General features: G+C 37.7%; 2 protein-coding genes across 2 annotated transcripts in view; one reads left to right on the plus strand and one right to left on the minus strand.

Annotated features, from left to right (window-relative positions):
* The window catches only part of LOC124293909, a 153,509-nt gene that overhangs the window by 45,034 nt on the left and 89,046 nt on the right, over nt 1-19,429 (plus strand). The window lies entirely within an intron of this gene.
* The window catches only part of LOC107227283 (homeobox protein B-H1), a 41,874-nt gene that overhangs the window by 10,532 nt on the left and 11,913 nt on the right, over nt 1-19,429 (minus strand). The window contains exon 2 of the mRNA XM_046736852.1: nt 12,862-13,084. Coding sequence (XP_046592808.1) covers nt 12,862-13,084 — 223 coding nt within the window. The remainder of the gene's footprint in view (nt 1-12,861; nt 13,085-19,429) is intronic.

Raw genomic sequence — 19,429 nt, forward strand, 5'->3', positions numbered from 1 at the left:
AAATCGACATTTCGTACTTATAAGTATATTTTATTCAATTATACATTGTTTTGCCATTTTTGAAATAATTATTTCATCGGATTTGGTACTTGTAACAAAATACTAGAAAATTTTTCCTCAAAATGAGTATAAAAATTGTTGGTGTTTTTTTTTTTTTTAAAACCATCAGTAATGCATAAATTTTGGAATAAGTTTTTACTTCAACTTATTTTATTTTATTATATTTTTTTTTTTTTTTTATTTGTCGACGCAATTCCTAAGAATCGTAAAAGTTGCGACGAGAATCTAACTCTGACAAATCATTACAATAACGCGATACTGCGGAAACAAGATCTAATAAGGGATCTGAATAACGGTAATAACGCGTTTCGGATTCAGCCGAGCAAATAATAATGTCAAATTGTCACCCCTGTCGGTGTTATTTATTATACGCGTCGGCTATCTGCTTATAGTCGAGTGGTTGAGTTGACGGGGGTTGGGCGGCGAACGAGCGAACTCGATGGGGTGGGATTTTTTATGTACGGTGTTACGTCCTGTGATCTGCCTATACGTCCCATACAACGTAAGGGTATAAAGCTGAACCCACGGCGCGTGAGCATGTTGTACATCTGTAACCACCGTGCCAGACCGCAGAAAAACTACCGCCATTAAAAATGCATTATCCCCCTTACAAGTCCCGCGTATTTCTACGCCGAGAACTGCGTCAGGGCAACGAATGTTTTTAGTCTTGTTATAACTATGGAAATTTTGGTTCATTTGAATTGTTTTCATTAATTTATTTCATTTTTTTTTTTTTTTTCTTGGTATTGAGACGGATGAAACTTTAACCTCATTCGATTTCTTATTGAATTATTTTTCACAGTTCCATTACATCAGGGAAACTGATAAATAAAGCTTTTTTTCCCGACTCAGCCGTAATCTTAAATTTTTTTGGCCTGAACAGTTGGACGAAAGTGGCATATTATTCCCTCTTTACTTTTTTTCCCCCTTATTTGTGGGGAAAAAGTAGCACTTTTCTCCCACATTCACGGGAGATATTACTTTATACTTCCCGCAAATTAGTTTATCAGTTTTTCTGTTTTTTTTTTTTTTTTTTTTTCCACTTTCTTTTCCATTTTCAACCACATCTCTCTGTGTCATTACGAGCTTTTAATAATATTACAGTTTTCCGACTGATAGGTCACACCTACACACGAAAGGAAAATACTTTTAAGTCAATAATGTGACCAGAGTTGAGTCGGGAATAAAGTGATCTATATGTAACACAGGGATAAAAGTCCGTTATTCCCTTGTTACATAATGTAGTTTTTAAAAATATTCTTTGATCTGTAGCATATTTTTAGGTGAATTTTTTTTATGTGATCTGAAACTGTTTAAGGTACAATAAAGTAAACAAGTAAAAAAAAAAAAAAAAAACATACAAATACCGTCGTGACGCTGGCTGAAACCGTTTCAATCGTCGACGTCTTGGTGTTCAAAATCTGAACACTTTTTCACTTTTATAAATATGAGGCCGTTTGCCCGAGTAAGATAATGGTTGAAAATGAGTTAGAAGCAAATGATAGAAACTAAAAACTTCAAAAACGCTGTGAAACTTATATCGGTCAAGTTTCAAATTTGCCAAAAGCTAGAAGCACCGATTGAATATATACAGTAAATTTGAGAAAATAATACGTCATTGTAGGAAAAATAGAGCAAAAATGCTGAAACAGTGTGTGCGGCTGAAGGAGAATTTTGTTTACCAAATTATTAATTATGAAAGCTGAGCGCGAGTTGATTTATTATTTTCCATCATTTCTTTTCACGAAGATCGTCAATAACATCTTCGCCCTGCAGCTGTTAACAGCGCATCAGATTAATAAAGTTTTTTTAAAGTTTTTTTAAGTTTTTTTTTTTCTTCTTTCTTACACTTCACTTTTTTCCCGCATTAATTTGACACTAACGCGGTCCTCGTTAACTTATCTAATTAATCTGAACCCTGGGCATGTGAATAGTAGGTTTATAAATATACGAGTACAGCAGCGTCGCACCGCGATGATTATCGTTCAAGTTACACGTATAATAACGAGTCGTACAGCTATTCGTAATTTGGCGATTATACCTATATTGTGCAGCATATATGTACACGTATTTAATTTACGCGGATCTCGCTGTCTGTAATTAAAATATTCATACCGTGATAATAAACGACAGTCAGTTTGCTCAATCAAATCTCGCCGTCCCTTCTTCCATTCCCATCGTGTGTAGTAAAAACTTGTAAACTGAGAAAAATTTCATTTGTTATAGTAACTAGAAAAATTCAGTAAAACAGGTATCGTTAAAAAACTGTTTGAATATTTTTGAGATTACGAAAAACGAGGTACGACGAACCATTTTGCGCTATCGTCGATCCTTTTTTGGTTATTGCAACGCAAAATCAGTTTTTGAGGTTTACTCTACTTTTTTAGTTAAATAAGGCTTTAACGTTGATTTATCGTTGCACAAGCGTTAAATTTTCGCAACAGTTACAGGAAAATATAGCAACAGCGATCGTAATGAGAAAGAATAGTAACGGATATCTAGAACTATATTTTTCGATTGTGGTAAAAAATGGAAATAGTTAAGGACTGATCGGTAACCGGAACTAAAAATTTCTCTCAGTGTAGAAACCATATTTTAGCTGTGAAAAAACTTGGAAAAAGGCAAACGAAAAATGAAATCTGTAACAGAATATTCTTGAATTTTTTACTATTTGAAAAAGATTATTATCTTGGTAATAAAATCTTTTTTTAAATTTGTCGTACCTACTGATGCAATCGATTTAAATTATCGACAATAATTTACGTTCAGATCGTAATTCAAGGTATCCTAAATTTATGACCACCCAAAAAGCGAGCAAATCTTGTTTTAAACGTGAGAAAATCATCAGGTGTTTAGACGTAAATGTTTATACTCGTATAAGTGTGATGGTTTGTTCTTTTGTTTTGTTTTCTTAAACTTGTAACAAATGACCCGGGTGATTTTCGCGCGATATTTAAACCGCGGCTAATTTTAGAGAGTAGAAATGTATACAATAAACATGTAATATAAAGTAATGTAAAAAGTGATTTTCAAGGAATCTGGAGGTAAAATTGTGGGGGATATTCGTGACAACTAATTCGAGCTGGGAAGAGAATACGAAACGTATTATAATTTCAGTTAGTCCCGGCACATCAGCCTTAATCCCTGGGCTTCTAGGCACGGTCTCAATTTCGCCCTCGGCGCGGATGGTACGTTTATAATTCTAGATTATTATAAGGTAGCAAGAACTTGTCGATTTGGGATCTGACGAGTTGCCACTGCAGCCTCGGATGATATACAAGAGATATATCACTCGAATCGCGTTTCTAGATCCCTGTAAAAAAATCCCTTCGAGGCTTTCTTCGCCGCCCAGATCCCCGCTTTCAAAGTCCGCATGAGTGTGCGTTGTCTCTTTGTTTATGTGTCGACGACATCGTTAGTTTCACGGAATTAAACGTATTATCGAACGAGGTTGAAGTTGGTAAAGTTATCGTAACGAAACATTTGGGGGAAAAAAATTACCATTTTCTTCATTTTACTACGATTTTTAAGAAACTAAGATTTAGAAATATGAGTGGGTTTTGTTTTATCAATTACCGTTTTCTGAATTTCAGGCAATTTCAATCTTTACGATAACGTTAGTAACTTCAATACGATCTTATGAAATCAGAATTATGGATCAGGATGGTAGACCGTGTTAATAACCAAAGTTGAAGACCATGGTTAGGAAGACAGAGAAAAAACTGTTTGAAAAGTTTGAAATAATTTGAACTAATGAAATAACATCTCTACTTTGTGATAGAAATGATTCTGAGCTAATTCGAATAGTGCAAGCTCAGTTATATGAACGATTGGAAAATCTTATCACTAGAAAGTTGGGAACGATAAATTTCTAGTGTTTCTTTTTTTTTTTTCTAATCTGATTCTAAAGCTTTTTATTCGCGTCGCTGGTCGACGGTTTTTTAAATAGGTCTTCATCAGAGTACTAATAACAATTTTAACAAAAAATGAATTATCGAAGTAGACTTTAGAAAATTGTAACTCAAGTCGATCCAGTTGAATTCAATTAAATCGATGTATACATTTCAGGGAATTTCAATTGTTCTAATATTTTTCGTCAGTGCCGAAACTTGCTGTCCCATCAATTTCAATAAAATGAGACAAATTTTATTCGTGATGGAATCGCATGGAATCTTTGGAAACTTTTCCTCGAACGATGCGACGTTGGAAATGAACATAAAGTTTTCACAATTGTTTCGTGTTTTTAACGTATGTTTATAATGTGTTCATATCGGGCGAATGAGGGAGATCAAGAAGTGAGCTCCGATGATCTAAAGTTTCATCGATGCTGGTTGACATGTGACAAGTATATAATATACATATACGAATGACGAATACATTTATGCGAAACTTGTCTATCCGGTTTTATGTACAGTTTAGACTAATTGTTACCGTTACGAAATCGTGCGTGACATTTCACGATCGCGTTCTTTCTTCTTCTTTTTTTTTTTTTTCTTTCGTTCAAATCCGTTGTTATTCCTACTTTCATACTTAATCATTTTAAAAATAATAGGGTTAAAGCACCGAATGAAGAAGCAAAATCATCCGATTTCAATGACTTGTGAACAATTTCGATATGTTTTTTTTTTTTTTTGAAAAATGTGATGTATAATAAAATCCGCAAAATTTGAGATATATTATTTAAAGTTGACGAAAGATTTCGAAAAGTCAATGATTAGTTTCTTTTCCCGGATTAAGACGAAAATTTTAATCTTTCAACTGTCTCGAATTGGTTACGATCAATTGTCAAAATCATCTCCCAAGCGTGAAAATATTTCTTTCTTTAGCCTTTAAAAATATTTCTTTGAAACTGACTCACGGGCATTTTTTTGTTTGCTTGATTGAAAAATTGAATTTCTCAGAAAAAAAATAACAGTCTCACTTCTTCGTTTAGCAAAGTTTACTCCTTCGGATATTTCTATAAACTTTTAACAGTACATAAACAATATTACAGGTAACATACATCGTATGAATATCTTGTCCGGAGATTATCGCGCTATTTTCGTTTTGGTTAAAATTTCCTAACGACTGTAATTCGCGCGAATAGCTCCGGGCGATTTCTAACTGGCACGTTCCGCCTAGTCGATAATTAAAATCAAATACGTAATTAGATTAGCAAAGAAATTTTGTTTTACAGGTGTGGGTATCGAACTGCGAGCTCATACTGATAGACAGAGGAGGATAATCGTCGTTCTTTGTATTATAGACGGATGGCCGAGGTTTTCAGCCGGTTGTTCTTCCCGGGTTGGTAAAGTAGATGTATGTTATTATATATCAGTTTCTGCTCAGTAATTGACAATATAATCACAGAGTGGTGGCAGGCCGACCAAACGAAGGAACGGAACGATCAACGACCGGCAGTCGAGTCTTGTCTTCTTGCCCGTGTGTTATAATTCACTCTCTGAGCGTAAAAAAGTTCGATTTGAAAAAAAAAAGTAAAACAAAAGATAGAAAAAGTAAAATGTGAAACGAAAAATTAAAAAAAAAAAATCGAGTCGCGTAAGAGACGCGTGTAAACCTCTCTCCCTAGATATAATTAACGACTAGGTACGGTCCTGTGGCGCCGTTTCTTCGACAAACTATTATCGCCTAGGACTTTACGAATCCTGCGGACTTGAAAATTTTGTTTTTGAGGATAAAGTAATTTTTTGACAAGCATCCGGGATGGAGTGAAAGTTCGTGTTTGTTGCATCGTTGTGAAAACGATTTTAAGAAAGATATGAATTTAACTGAAATAATTTCACTTGACATTTCTACTTGTTTCAGAAATTTATTTTTAATTCATATATTTTTAGCGGTTTTGAGTCAAGTAGATATGAAATTACAAGTACAGTTTATTCTATTTTCATGTTTTCAATCAGCCCAGTAAACTAATTAGTCAAGTTGCAGAGAGAGTATTTGTACACAGATGAATGAAGATTACGAAAAAGTATGAAAACGAAGAAAGATTCTTGCAACCGATGAATGCAATGATGGAATCTCTATCTGGTGAAAAATTTTAGTTCGTTATTTGTTCCTTGTTGTCAGAATTCGAATTTCTTTTAACAATCCATTAATCGATATAACTTTCACAGCTATCTGTACTTACAATAATAACATGCAATTACTCGGCACAAGCTTAAGACGTGAAACACTTCTCTGACGTTCAAATACTTCTTCTCCGATTCCGATCGCCATTAACGATCATCAGTTTATTGAAGAGGGCCGAAAATACGCTCGCGGCGTGTAATAGAGTTCGAAAATATAAACCTATACTCAACACCTGAAGTTGCAAAAGCACGATCATATGTAGATTCCGTAATGACTTGTAACGGTTAAATAATGCTCAAGATAGAAGACAAGGAATTTGTAATAAACCAGAATTAGAATGAAAAAACAGTGATAAGAAACTGGACCGCATAGATCTCCGCGCATATATACCTAATATGGGTCAAAGGGTGGGCTCCGTGTGAATCAAAAAGGCTCGGTGGACTCTGTAGCCGTGTTTTATGCCCTCGCGGAGGATCGAAAAACGATCGAATCACGCCCGAGGAGACGGAAAACGCGCTGGCACACGGTTTTCGGCTGTTAATTAACGCCGGTATTAATTATAAAAGGATGCAGGCGACGCGATCTTTCGCTCCGGTATATCTTTTCCGAAAACAAAAGAACCGCGCAAACTAACCTAACCTAAACTATACCGACCTAACATAATCTCACTTAAGACATAGGAAAAATTGTAACGAACCTAACCTAATTTAATCTAAACTAATCTAATCTAACCTAAAATAATCTCACTTAAGACAAAAGAAAAATCGTAAAAAATCTAACCTAACGTAACCTAAAAAAATCTCACTTGAGAACAAAGAATAATCGTAAAAAATCTGACCTAACCTAACCTAAAAAAATCTCACTTGAGAACAAAGAAAAATCGTAAAAAACCTAACCTAACCTAACCTAACCTAACATAATCTGACTTAAAAAAAAAGAATAATCGTAAAAACACCTAACCTAACCTAACCTAACCTAAACTAACTTAAACTAACCCAACCTAACGTATTCTCACTTGAGACAAAGGAAAAATTGCTTCGCTGATTCGGTCTTAACCTAACCTAACGTAATCTAACCTTACTTGAGACAAGGGCAGAATCGCTCGGCTAATTCGGCTCTTTTGCGTCGAAAACAAACGCGAGTTTGAGAAGAGAGGGAAAACCGAGAAATTAGTCACGCTTTAACGACCCTCGGCCAAATACACGCCGCGCAGTTAAATTCTTCTTAAACGCCCGGTGACTTGGTGGTTTTTAAAGCGATTTTGGCGCCGGCCACACCTCGGATGCCACCACCCAGACACTCGCCGAGATTTATCTCCACGATTCCGGACCCCTCGAGGGACACAGGAAATGTCCTGTCCGAGATCCTGCGTTATATGCGCCGTTGGCAAATTGAGACGATGTCGCATCCTAACTGACCTCTGCAATCGAGGCGAAAGGTTCGAAGATTGCGATGAATTTTTTTTTAAATTTATTTTAACAAAATAATACTGTCACTACAGCTCTGATTTCATTGATAACAGGGCTTCTGTTAGTTATTTTTGAGAAAAAAAATAATTTATTTGCGATTTGCAAGGACTATTTATTCTTCAAATTCGTATCGAATCTTCTCTTCGTAATTTTCTCAATGAGATTATCAAAGAAACTTTTTTCCAACTCACGAGAAATTACAGATATCAGGGCTGGTATCAAATTTTTTACAAGTTTGAATCTATCTCATCTTTAGCCACATCCTTCCATGATTCTTTCTTTTTCAGTGATTAAAACATTTCCTGCATAGCTTGACGCGATAACTGTTTTATTATTGGCACGTTTTTAAATTATAAAGCAAATTTTCGAAAGGTAGAAATAAAATTTGTCACGATTCTCACCTTATTTCACGAGTTTAATATCTATTGCACGTGGTGTTTAATAATATATTTTCACAATCTTTTAAAATTCATTCAATTTGCGTCATTTTTCAATGTCTTAGCATACAATTATACGAAACAAAAATCTCACGCTCGAGTTTCGTTTTCCATATATATTCAATAACTGTTCAATTTTTTTTTTTTTTTTTCTGGTACAAAACGAATGAGAAAAAAAGAATCCATCTCGCACGTTACAATTAGTCATAAATTCTCGACAAAAATTCTCCTACCATATTATAATTACGGAAAATTTGAATAATATGCTTTTGTCGCTTATCCTCGCGTCGAATCATCGTGGTTTCGTTTGTCTAATCCGGTTGTGAAGGATAATCGTGGCGAGAGGTTGTCAGAGGCTGGTCCAGTCAGTGGGTATGAAAAAAGTAACTCGTCCGATGGACGCGGAGCGCACATACCAAGATGGTTGGCTAATTTACAGAGCGTTAAGTAGCACCGCGTACGCCTCGCCCGCTCGGCCATACTTTATCTCAATTTTTCCCCACCTTGTTTCTTTGTAGTTTACGTTTTTTCGTCGATTTTTAGTGCCTCGTGCGTTCGGTAAACCTAAAGGCAATCTCTTCTCCCGGTTTGATCGGCTTCTATTATTACATGTATATAACGTACATACGGGCAAGACAGTTTCTGTTTCAAATTATCTCTCACTCCTCTTAGCGTACGAGGAGCTAAATCGCGGCTCTCGATCGAGATTCACCACTTTTTCTTGTCTTAAAGATAAACTATTTTCACTTCAACGGCTCTCAGCCGTGAAGCTGCGTGTATTTTGTACGCACGAATGATAATTTTTATCGAATTTTATTAAGCCAGGATATTCAATGTAAAATGTCAACTGTGTGTGTGTTTTTTTTTTTTTTTTTTTTTCTTATTACTCTCACAATGTTGTCGCTCATTCGATGATTTTCATAAGCCCATAATTCGTGTTCAGTCTATTATTAGTATTGATCGATAAAACTTTACGCGGTTTTCTTTCGCGAGTTATCCGAATTTCGAAATACTTCTTAGATCCCGATTTGAGTTGAAAATGGATCGAAAAATATTTTTCATCAAAATCGATCTACACTATTGATAATTTTCACCGTCACCATTTTTTTTGCTTCGAAAACAGAAGAAATTAAATCTATGTAGAATAACAAATAAGAAGGAAAAAACATTGATTCAAAGTATTTATATAATATTTGGGGCAAAATTATAACTATAAGTGTGTCGGTTCCGAGGATTTGAGAGTGACTAAAAAACGAAATGTATGCAAAATGGCGGAAAAGTTAATCTTCCAATAACTCGTTTCTCTGTAATAGTTTAACGTCTAATTTATTCCTTTTACAGTATTTCCATTCTCGAACTATTAGAAATATCGGGTACAGCCTGCATAAAGAAATAAAAAAAAAAAAAAAAAGTTTGGCTCTTCAGACGGTCAAATATTGAGAAACGAATGCAAAGATATGGACACATATCGAAAACGATGCGGATGTTTGTAAAATCTGAATACACGTGTCAGCTGAACGTTTTTTCGAGCGAGATACGAAAGTCCCGAATTTATGTACCGGGTGTCGAAAATTCTACGGTTATAGGTTACAGCACGTCGCTCTTCGGCTTTTCGACGAAATTAAAAAGAACCGCGAACGAGCATCCGGTCCTCGGACGGTCATCCGGTCGAGTGAGAGCTAATTACAAAGAAGCCAAGTCAGGGGTAATGGGCGATGGGGCGAGGGGCCCGACGGACCCAAAGTCGCCGAGGCTAGACGGTTTCTGGCCCCGGTCGTTATACTCGCGGCGTGAGTATTCGACCGCACCATTAAGGGACAGAGACGCGTGTGTGCACGAAAAGCGGCATCGAAGCGCAGCGCACAGAGGATTTCACTTCGTCATCTACCGGCGCCTGTAATTCGGGCCCCGTGAGGCCCAAAATCGGGGCCCCCGAAACCCGGGAGGATTCCCTTTGGTCTTCGGTTACTCGGTTGGACTGAACTTCAAAAGCAAACCGGGCCCCGATTCGAGGGGCGAACTAATCCGAATCACACGGCTTGACGAGGCTTCGTTGTTTTACTCGATACTTCTCCCGTTGGCCACACCCGATTAACGCCAACTTAAATCGGCGGGGGGATGGAGAGGAGGTGAAAAAGTTGAGTGGAAGATGGAGATGGAACTAGAAAAGTGGATGAGAAAAACCTATCGCCGTCTGTATTCGAATCGTCCGCGTTAAAGCCACACTGTAATGCATGTACGAAGCCTATTTTCACAGCTCTTTACGTCAATTTTAACGGGAAATTAATCGTAGCTGGTTTACTTCTTACGTGTATCGGAGTTTAGAGATACGAACTTTTGTTTTTCTTTCACATCGAATTAAGAAGAATTTTTTTCAACCGAGAAACACATTCGTACGATCGAATTTGACATTGGGCTAATTTTAATGATTATATCCTGTTTAAGTCCTGGGAGCATTTCACGGAATGACTTGCAACGTTGGTCCCAACCGATAGAATAGTTTCAATTGAATTCTACTCAAAATACAATCAATATATCTTGTTTTATATCATTTTATCAATTTATACGAGTTCTTGTCGCTTCTGAGCTATAGTCTCGATGACTAGAAGGTTACCTTAACGATTCACTCGATCAATCGTGTAATCGAGGAGCCGGTATAACAAGAAGAGGAGTCAAAAACTGATCTAGACCCCTTTGCTTTTTACGGTCGTTTGGTTTCAAAATGCTCTCTTCAATTGTCTCTGTATTTAACGTAAATCTACCATGAATGTTAACATGTAAAAGTACGAAGCATGGTGTGGTAACTGAATCGAAAGAATACCCGACTGTTTTTCACGTGTCAAACACCGTCAAACGTTACGTTACTTTTAACCATCCGCTGACCATCGTTGTTCAACCACTTATACTAATTAACTAATCGTCAGTTTCTTCATGCAAACTATTGGAATATCAAGTAGACACCTGAAACTGGTTACTTGAATTTTTTGAGATTTTTTAAAAAGTCCCAAGACCAAATCGTCCGTGTTGATCGGTAACGTCAGTAAAAAATCACATGGACGAGGAAGGCTGACACGAATAGTTGAGAACTCCGGTAAAAAGCGTCACTATTTCATCGGAATCCAAACTTCCACATGCGGTCTCGATTCCGATAGTTGAAAGCTGTTTCACCTCACACGATTCCAATCCAAAAATGAATTGAAAGTGATGTGAAAATGTCTGTGATCGAGTAAAGAAAGAGGTGGAAAAAATCACGCGTAAAACCGCAACGAGTCTGCGTTAAGACTCGGTACAGTATAAAATTGTTGAATTCCTCCGGAGCGATTGAATTATTTTTGACTAATGATTATCGAGATTCAAGTTCCTCTTCTATACGGTCATCACGTCCGCAGCACGGAAGCGGTCAAGAAGATACGATCGGTTCTCGGCCGGTTGGCGGTGTACGCAAGAAACGTCACAGCGTTTAGGTATTCGTAGTATTATGAAGTCCGCGTTACGGAGCACAATGCCATGGGCGTTTAGATACTACCAACGAAACAGTAAACAACGCTAGTTCGGCTTTGTTGAAAGCCGCGCACTTCCATTTACCGATTCGTCGTGCCTATACCCAAACAACAAGAACGCCTTTCCACCGATCGTCGGTTAAGTGCGCGGACCATGCGTCCCGATAAAGTATCGGATTCTAACTCGATTCTCACACCGATAGGCACTCTTACTCAATTCACAAGGTGCCACAGCCGAGGTGAAACAATCGGAATTATTAGCCTGTCGTGAGAAGAAACCGTTCAACTTTGGTTGTTCCGGATACTATTTTCCGAGAAAATCACACCGCAATGGAAAAGAAACTCCTAACGATGTTGGCGAGGTCATTTGGTTAGTTTACTCGACTGATGGTGCAGAACTTCATATTCTACACAGTCATTTTTCACACGAAAATCACTAAGAAAAAACTGGTAACACTGTTTCAAACCATCTTCCCGCAGTAAATCTCAGCAAAAAGCTACGATCGTTGTACTCTTCAATAATCAGTTGGTCTGCCGTACGTATAGCTTCGAGTCAAGGTCTTGGTCTTGGTCTTTTTGACCAAACTACACTATTTCGTGGACAATCAAATACATTTTTCAATCGCACATCACAGTCTCATTTCGCGAAACAATCAATGTTGGAACCAGCGTCGATCAAACGTCACACCGTAGGAAAAAAAAAGATGCATTGACTTCAAGTGTTGCTTCACGCTAACCGTCATTTAAAAATTGACATTAGTGTAATGCGATAAAGTCAAGGTTCTGATCATTCTGACCAAAGCTTCTCCAATCGCTCATATTGCGTCTCATTTCACAAAATTGGCAATGTCAGAGTCAGCGTTGCGTTGTCACATCGCCTGTAATACGGATAAAAACAAAAGAAAAAAAAAGAAAAATGTATAGCAAGTTCCGAGCAATGATCGCGTGACAAACGGACAGGCCGTGAATATGTGGGGCATTCCGATTGTCTTGATGCGTGATTGCCGGGTAAAGTGGACAGTCGACAACAAACGTAAACTGACAATCATCTCATCCGGCTTCCTCGCCTCCCCCACGACCCTCATGCATTGTTCCAATAGTCCCCTGCACGCCTTATCAATCTCCCTCTCCCTCTCTCTATCTCTCTCTCTCTCTCTCTTTCTCTCTTTATACGTCTATCTATGTATCTATCTCTTCACATCCTGCAACAGCTGAGCCTTCGAAGCTTGACGCAAACGCGAAGTCGAACGGGATTCGAAAGCGACAAAAATGGGCGAGTAGATTACGAATGGAAATGTATGGTGAACAAAATTTTTTGCAACTCACCTTCTGTTCTGGTACCACGTTTTGACCTGAGTGTCCGTCAGCGAGAGCTTCGCCGCCAGTTCCATTCTGTCCTGGACGCTGAGGTACTTCTGACGCTCGAAGCTCTTCTCCAGGGTTTGGAGCTGGTGGTCCGTAAACGCCGTTCGGGCTTTTCTCTGCTTTTTGCTCAGCGCTGAACTTGAGGAACTTGAGGACGAGCCCTTTGGGTCGTCTTCTTTACCGCCTGGGAACAGGCAAGCTTGACGTTAAATCGCGAAGTTCAAAATTGTTTGTATAATTGGACATACGGTTTTACTACTTCGGACATGCGTTGAAGAGAACAACGGTTAGAAAGTATAAACGTCGAGTAAGTGTAGATAAGAAGTAGCAGTATATTAACGAACAAAATTATTCAATCGCTGTTACCACTCATCGAAGTAATGTTAATAGCTATTAGTAGAACGTCGATCATCCGAATGACGATATCAGGGCCGGATTTAGAGGTCGAGAGGCTTCGGGGCAACAAAGGAGTGGAGGCCCCCTGGCCCCAAATTATTTTCCAAATAAAGTGGACAATTTTTTTCCGTTGAGCTTTTCAATGAATAATTTGGCTTTTGAAGATTACAATAAAAAGAAACAAAACTCACACTTGCTACTTGCAAGGTAAAACAGCGAAAGAAAAATTTCTAAAAGCAAAAACAGCGTAAAAAAATTTTTACTAGTGTTTATATACTAGTTGGAATTTGAAAATTTTTTTTTCGACGTCTCAATTGTGGGGGCCCCTCTTTCGTGGAGGCCCCGGGGCTGTAGCCCCGGTTGCCCCCCCCTAAATCCGGCCGTGGACGATATAGTTTATTAGGCATAGTGACTGCTTCGCATACGTTCTGTTTTCACCGGCAGTTCGCATCGCCGTACAAAAACGAGACTAATTGGCATTGAATTTTACATTCTATTACAGTCGAGGTTAAGTTATAAAAAAGAAGAAACACCTTCGAGTTCGTCCCAAAGAAATAACAACGTAACTCTTCTGTACTGGGAAAAAAATTCTAGTAGCGGTTACCGTACAGTCAGAACCGAAAAATATGGATCTGGGTTGAAAATGAAAAAGAGTTTTCTAACATTTTAACCAAACAGTATGGCACGTGTTACACTGAGAAAAATTTCATTTGTTATAGTAACTAGAAAAATTCAGTAAAACAGTTATCGTTGAAAAAACTGTTTGAATATTGTTGGAATTACAAAAAAACGAGGTACGCCTAACCATTTTGCGCTATCGTCGATCCTTTTTTGGTTATTGCGACGCAAAATCAGTTTCTGAGGTTCACTCTACTTTTTTAGTTGAATAAGGCTTCAACCAATCAATTTATCGTTGCACGAGCGTTAAATTTTCGCAACAGTTGCAAGAAAATCTAGTAACAGTGATCGTAATGACAAAGAATAGTAACGGATACTAGACTTTCCGGTAAAAGCTATAAAACTAATTTTCATTTTTTACCTAGAACTATATTTTTCGATTGTGGTAAAAAATGAAAATAGTCAAGGACTGAGCGGTAACCGGAACTAAAAATTTCTCTCAGTCTACTATTCTTTTTGAACAATAGTAACTCCGTAATATATTTACTTGTAATCACCACCGCGTTAATTTGACGTCGATACAACAATAAATAATTGTTCCCAAGCACTTGTTTACCTTATAAAAATGTACAACCAAACTAAGGAATGACCAGAAAACATAGGATTAACGACCATAATCACTTCAACGGACAGTTACGAGCAGCAAATTTTCTCGTTGCTGGTATATAAATCGCTCAGTAATTTGAAAAAAAAAGAAAAAACAAACAAAAAAAAACTATTTGTCTCCGCGTATCCGTGACGTAGAGGATAATAGATCAAGACCCGGGCTGTGAGGTTGTAAATTAAAAACCGTTATGAATTAAAAATCGCCAATGAATAACCGCAATTGCGAAGTACAGTTTTCGCGAAAAGAGGATGATTTATGATACTTTGTGACAAGTATGACGTACAACACTGGCGAATCCGTTTGTGTATAATAAATTTCCAGATCCACGAAAAGAACGGAGCGAATATACATGGATTGAAAAGGGAGGAAGAAAAATATGGAAAAAAGGCAAAATCTCTCTTGATATTCTGTAATCTATGCGATTTTGTTGCATGCGGCGTCGGGTCGCCGCCTTGCGGATTTCTGCAGTCGCTCCTTTTGTTTCGACGGGAAATCGATGCTGGGAGTTTGTTCGCGTTCCTTTTTTTTCTCTCTCTCTCCCTGCTTTTCTCCTCTCTTTCTAGCTCGTTCTCTTTTATCTTCTTTCCCGCGATCGTCCGCCGGGTTTATTCGCGCTTCTCTCGTTTTACGCTGTATATCGTATACGTTTGCAGTAAACCCTCCGTGCATCTCCAGCCAAGCGAGATCAGGGAGTTCTGCGCAGCTCAGACTCCATTGGTCGCTACGATTATTGGACCACGCAGCCGCATCGCTACCGCGGAACGAATTACTCACGAAGGGCGGGATTACGTCTGAATGTGTAAAAAAAATTCGCTGCGCAATTCGCACGTTGCGAAATATTTTCGAGTATCAACAACGTTGATGCATTACGCAAAAGTTGAACAGTGATACGAGTCACCTGGAATTGATTTCGAAAATTTTATGACGCACGGAATTCAAAGACGAATACGATATGCGAATTATCTTAATTGTACGGAGAGTTGAATATTAATCGTAGAAGAGATTAAATTCCGAATACTCTGTATGATTTGGGATAATTCATTTTGCATTGGATTATTTACGATCGACAATTGTAGAATTGTGTTTCGATAGTACAGATTGCAAATTTTTATCTACTAAATACAGTTATTTATATTTCGAACCTTACTCAATGGATTTTCTATAATTAATATGCATCTTTTAATATTACGCATCGGATTCGTTCAATTTCAAAAATGACAAATGGAATATTGTGAGGAACAAATTTAATTTCTTCAATTAATTAATCGTTAAAAACTTATTCATTAAAGTAACTCAACATTTGTGGTAGCGTATCAGCGATTTGTTATAGATTGTCAACTTCGTCTACGAGATGCTTAAACATTCGTTCCTAATAATTATTTAGCTTAAAAAATTATTGACGACTTGAAAATCATTTTCTCTCTGCCTTGAAAGCAAATATTATTTCCGTAAAACCGCATGAAATTCGATCAAGAAAAAAAAAAATGATTGTCTGACCGCACCTTCCTCCAACAAATACACTCGGAGACCAAAAAAAAAAAAAAAAAGAAATCCCTCTGAATGTAAACCCAATAAGAAGAGACTAATTTTCTTAAAACAACGATCTGTTTGGTGACGTGTAATTTTATTGAAATTTGTTCATTCGCGCGAAATAAATTATCTATCAGCTAGCGATTCATACGAAAATACAATTAATATTTACTTCTAATGCATATATTTGTCAAAATTAAATTTTCCAGCCTCGTATATAATATACGATCAAACGACCGTTAATCGTCTGATAAAATGTGGTTATACGTAAAAATTTTCAGTCAAATTTCGGTTTCCAGATCTAGCCAAAACATACTCAGGACAATTATTGTTAGTGAAATTTGAAACATCGGCGAAGAGTTTGAAAAAAAAAAGAAATATTTGAACTTCGTCATGGAAGAGAACAAGTTCAGTCGAATAGTTTGTTACTTATACCGCAGGTACATCGATGTAGATTTTTCGACCGTACACGCGATTCAACGAGGACAAAGAAAAGCTGCATAGGAAATTAAAAATGTTTTGAAAAATACTTTCTACTCTCGTCTGGTGTTGCATAGGAACTGAGGTGGAACTTGAGGCCACAGCCGAAGCTTTTTCCACCCCCTCCCCGAGGTTAAATTCACGTCTCGCGTTACTCCGTAGCTTGTGAACGTTGCCAGCAAAAGCTAGCTCTAGCCGAAGAGAGCGAAAAGTTGGGTAAAACTTTTTCCCTCCTAACGTCTTGAAAGTGTCTTAGCTTTCTCAAAAAGAACACGGTTGGAAGTCTCGGAGTCTCTCTCCGGCTCCCCGACAATAAGTGTATCACATACTGAATTTAGTTTCCATCCCCCTCCCTGCCGTACCTCGCGCTTCTCTTCCTCTCGCCCCTCTTTCGTGGCTGAAGATCGAGTTCCTCGGGGGATAAAGGCGGCCATTTTGTAAAATGGCGACCGTGGCGAACCGTTCAAGCGAATCTGGCCGATCAAACGCGGCTAAGAGCCCGCGCTTTCGCCTCTTTCGTCGGGTATAACTCAATCGGTCCATCCGTCGTCCTCGGGAGCTTTGCGACCTCTCTCTGTTTTTCTCCTCCCTCTCCTTTTCTCTCCTTCCTCCCGCGCCTTTTCACCCTCCGAATACCCAATCTCTCGGCCACCCTGACCTCACCGTCAACCCCTAACCTCCTCCGCGAAAAATACGCCGTCGACCACCCCGTTCCAACCGATGAGCCTCCGATAACGGCTCTTTACGTCTCTTTAGGGGTTACACGCCTCCCTAGGGATGGAACGATGCAGAGTCGGACATGTCGTACCCCGAGTACGCGAGTCTGGATTTTTATACCTCATTGCCGATGAGAGGCATTTTTGAACCTGAGAACGTTCTTACGATCCGAAATTTTCACCCCCTCCTTAAGCCTGTTTAATTACTTTCCAAACCTGCACTGATTGTGAGAGAAATTTTTAGTTCCGGTTACCGCTCAGTCCTTAACTATTTTCATTTTTTACTTTCATTTTTTACTTTCTGTCACCGGAAAGTCTTGTATCCGTTACTATTCTTTCTCATTACGATCGTTGTTGCTATATTTTCTCGCAACTGTTGCGAAAACTCAATGCTCGCGCAACGTTAAATTGACGTTAAAGCCTTGTTTGACTAAAAAAGTTGAGTAAACCTTACAAATTGATTTTGCGTAGCAATTACCAAAAAAGGATCGACAATAGCGCAAAATGGTTAGGCGTGCCTCGTTTTTCGTAATTCAAACAATATTCAAACAGTTTTTTCAACGATACCTGTTTTGCTCAATTTTTCTAGTTACTGTAACAAATGAAATTTTTCTCGGCGTAGTAACGCGTTTGATGGAATAAAAATCTTAGAAGCGTTATATTGGGTTTTTCTTAGCCTTTAATAATAACAAATATAAAAAAGAAAAAGGAAAAGGTAAAAATTACATCACTTCTTATTTATATTGCAGTGCCACGGTGCGCGTTATTATGCCGGCGGGTTTCGTGCGGCGGCTTTAGGTATATACCGTGTATAAAATCGTGATTAACAGGATGTTTATTAAGCAATTATATGCGGTGCAATTAATGCCATCATGGCGGCTACCTGGTCGCATGCTTCGTCGCGGATGTGTTCCTACACCGCGGGAATTCGCGTGCCGCTGCTGCTGCTGCTGCAACATGACGGATCGTAAAATTGAAAATTTCAATGTGTGTGGTATCAAAGTTTCGCAAAAGCTCCCAGCTTCACATTGCGTTGCACCTAGCGTATTTTTTTCATTCGAAAAATTTGCTTTTCTCCAATCTCAACCGTGGGAATTCATTTTTCATTCGCCTTTCTTGAACACAGAATCATTTTTTTTGCTCGATGAACTTCTTTCGTTCGAGAATTTTTTAATTTGTCTTCTCGACTTTATAAAAATTATTCCAACTATTTTTTTTTTTTTTGTATATCCTGTTTATAATACAGGCTTTTCAATTTTAGGTATATCTCAATAGATTGGACAAAATAACTAAGAGATTACATGAAAAAAAAATTTTATTCTTATTTCCTCCGAATTTTTAAATTGATCCCCTGCAGTTTTGCTTTTATTAACGATGCGTGTGCACTTTTTTGCGAAAAATACGAACATAAATTTGATTTTTTGGTCGATCTTCGGTATATGTATTTCTGTTTTTTTTTTTTTTAAACATTCGTTTAGATTGTTTTTCTAAAAAAGTGTGTCTAACGTCATATTCAATTTTTCTACCGTGAAATTAATTTGAAGAAATAACAAATATAAACAGGGTTAAAATTATTCCAGGTTAGAAATGATATGAAATCGAATTAATACAAAATTGATAAAAATGTATTTTCAGTCCACTGATTATCATAGAATTATAGTAGTAGTTTCAACCCTGCAGCGGCTATGTTTTTTTTTTTTTATTTTTTTTTGTTATCGGCACTAACAATCCAGTCGATTTTAGCGAATCTCGTTTTCATTTTCGTCCACGAATATTGTTAATAAAAAATGCCTCAAAAACGAAAAAATATGTGCAAAAATTGTCCATTTATAAAATTCCAACTACATTTCGAATATTAAAAAAAAAAAAAAAGAGAGAGAAATTGTAACAACAAAAAGCGACCGAAGTGGTAACTTCTCAGAACCAAAGCTACGTACAAATATATTTGGCGAGACCCAAAAACGATCGCGGGAATCACGTATCCACTTACAATGGTTATATATACACACATTTGTATTGCAGACGGTGTTGATCCCTGGGGTGAAGCGGGTCGCAAGGGTCGTCGGGGGTCTCAATCTGACCCCTTGAAAATTATCCCGAGAGGCGTATTGTGTCCCAGTGT

Source organism: Neodiprion lecontei, chromosome 4 (genome assembly GCF_021901455.1).
Source record: "Neodiprion lecontei isolate iyNeoLeco1 chromosome 4, iyNeoLeco1.1, whole genome shotgun sequence".
In the NCBI taxonomy this organism is placed as follows: Eukaryota; Metazoa; Arthropoda; class Insecta; order Hymenoptera; family Diprionidae; genus Neodiprion; species Neodiprion lecontei.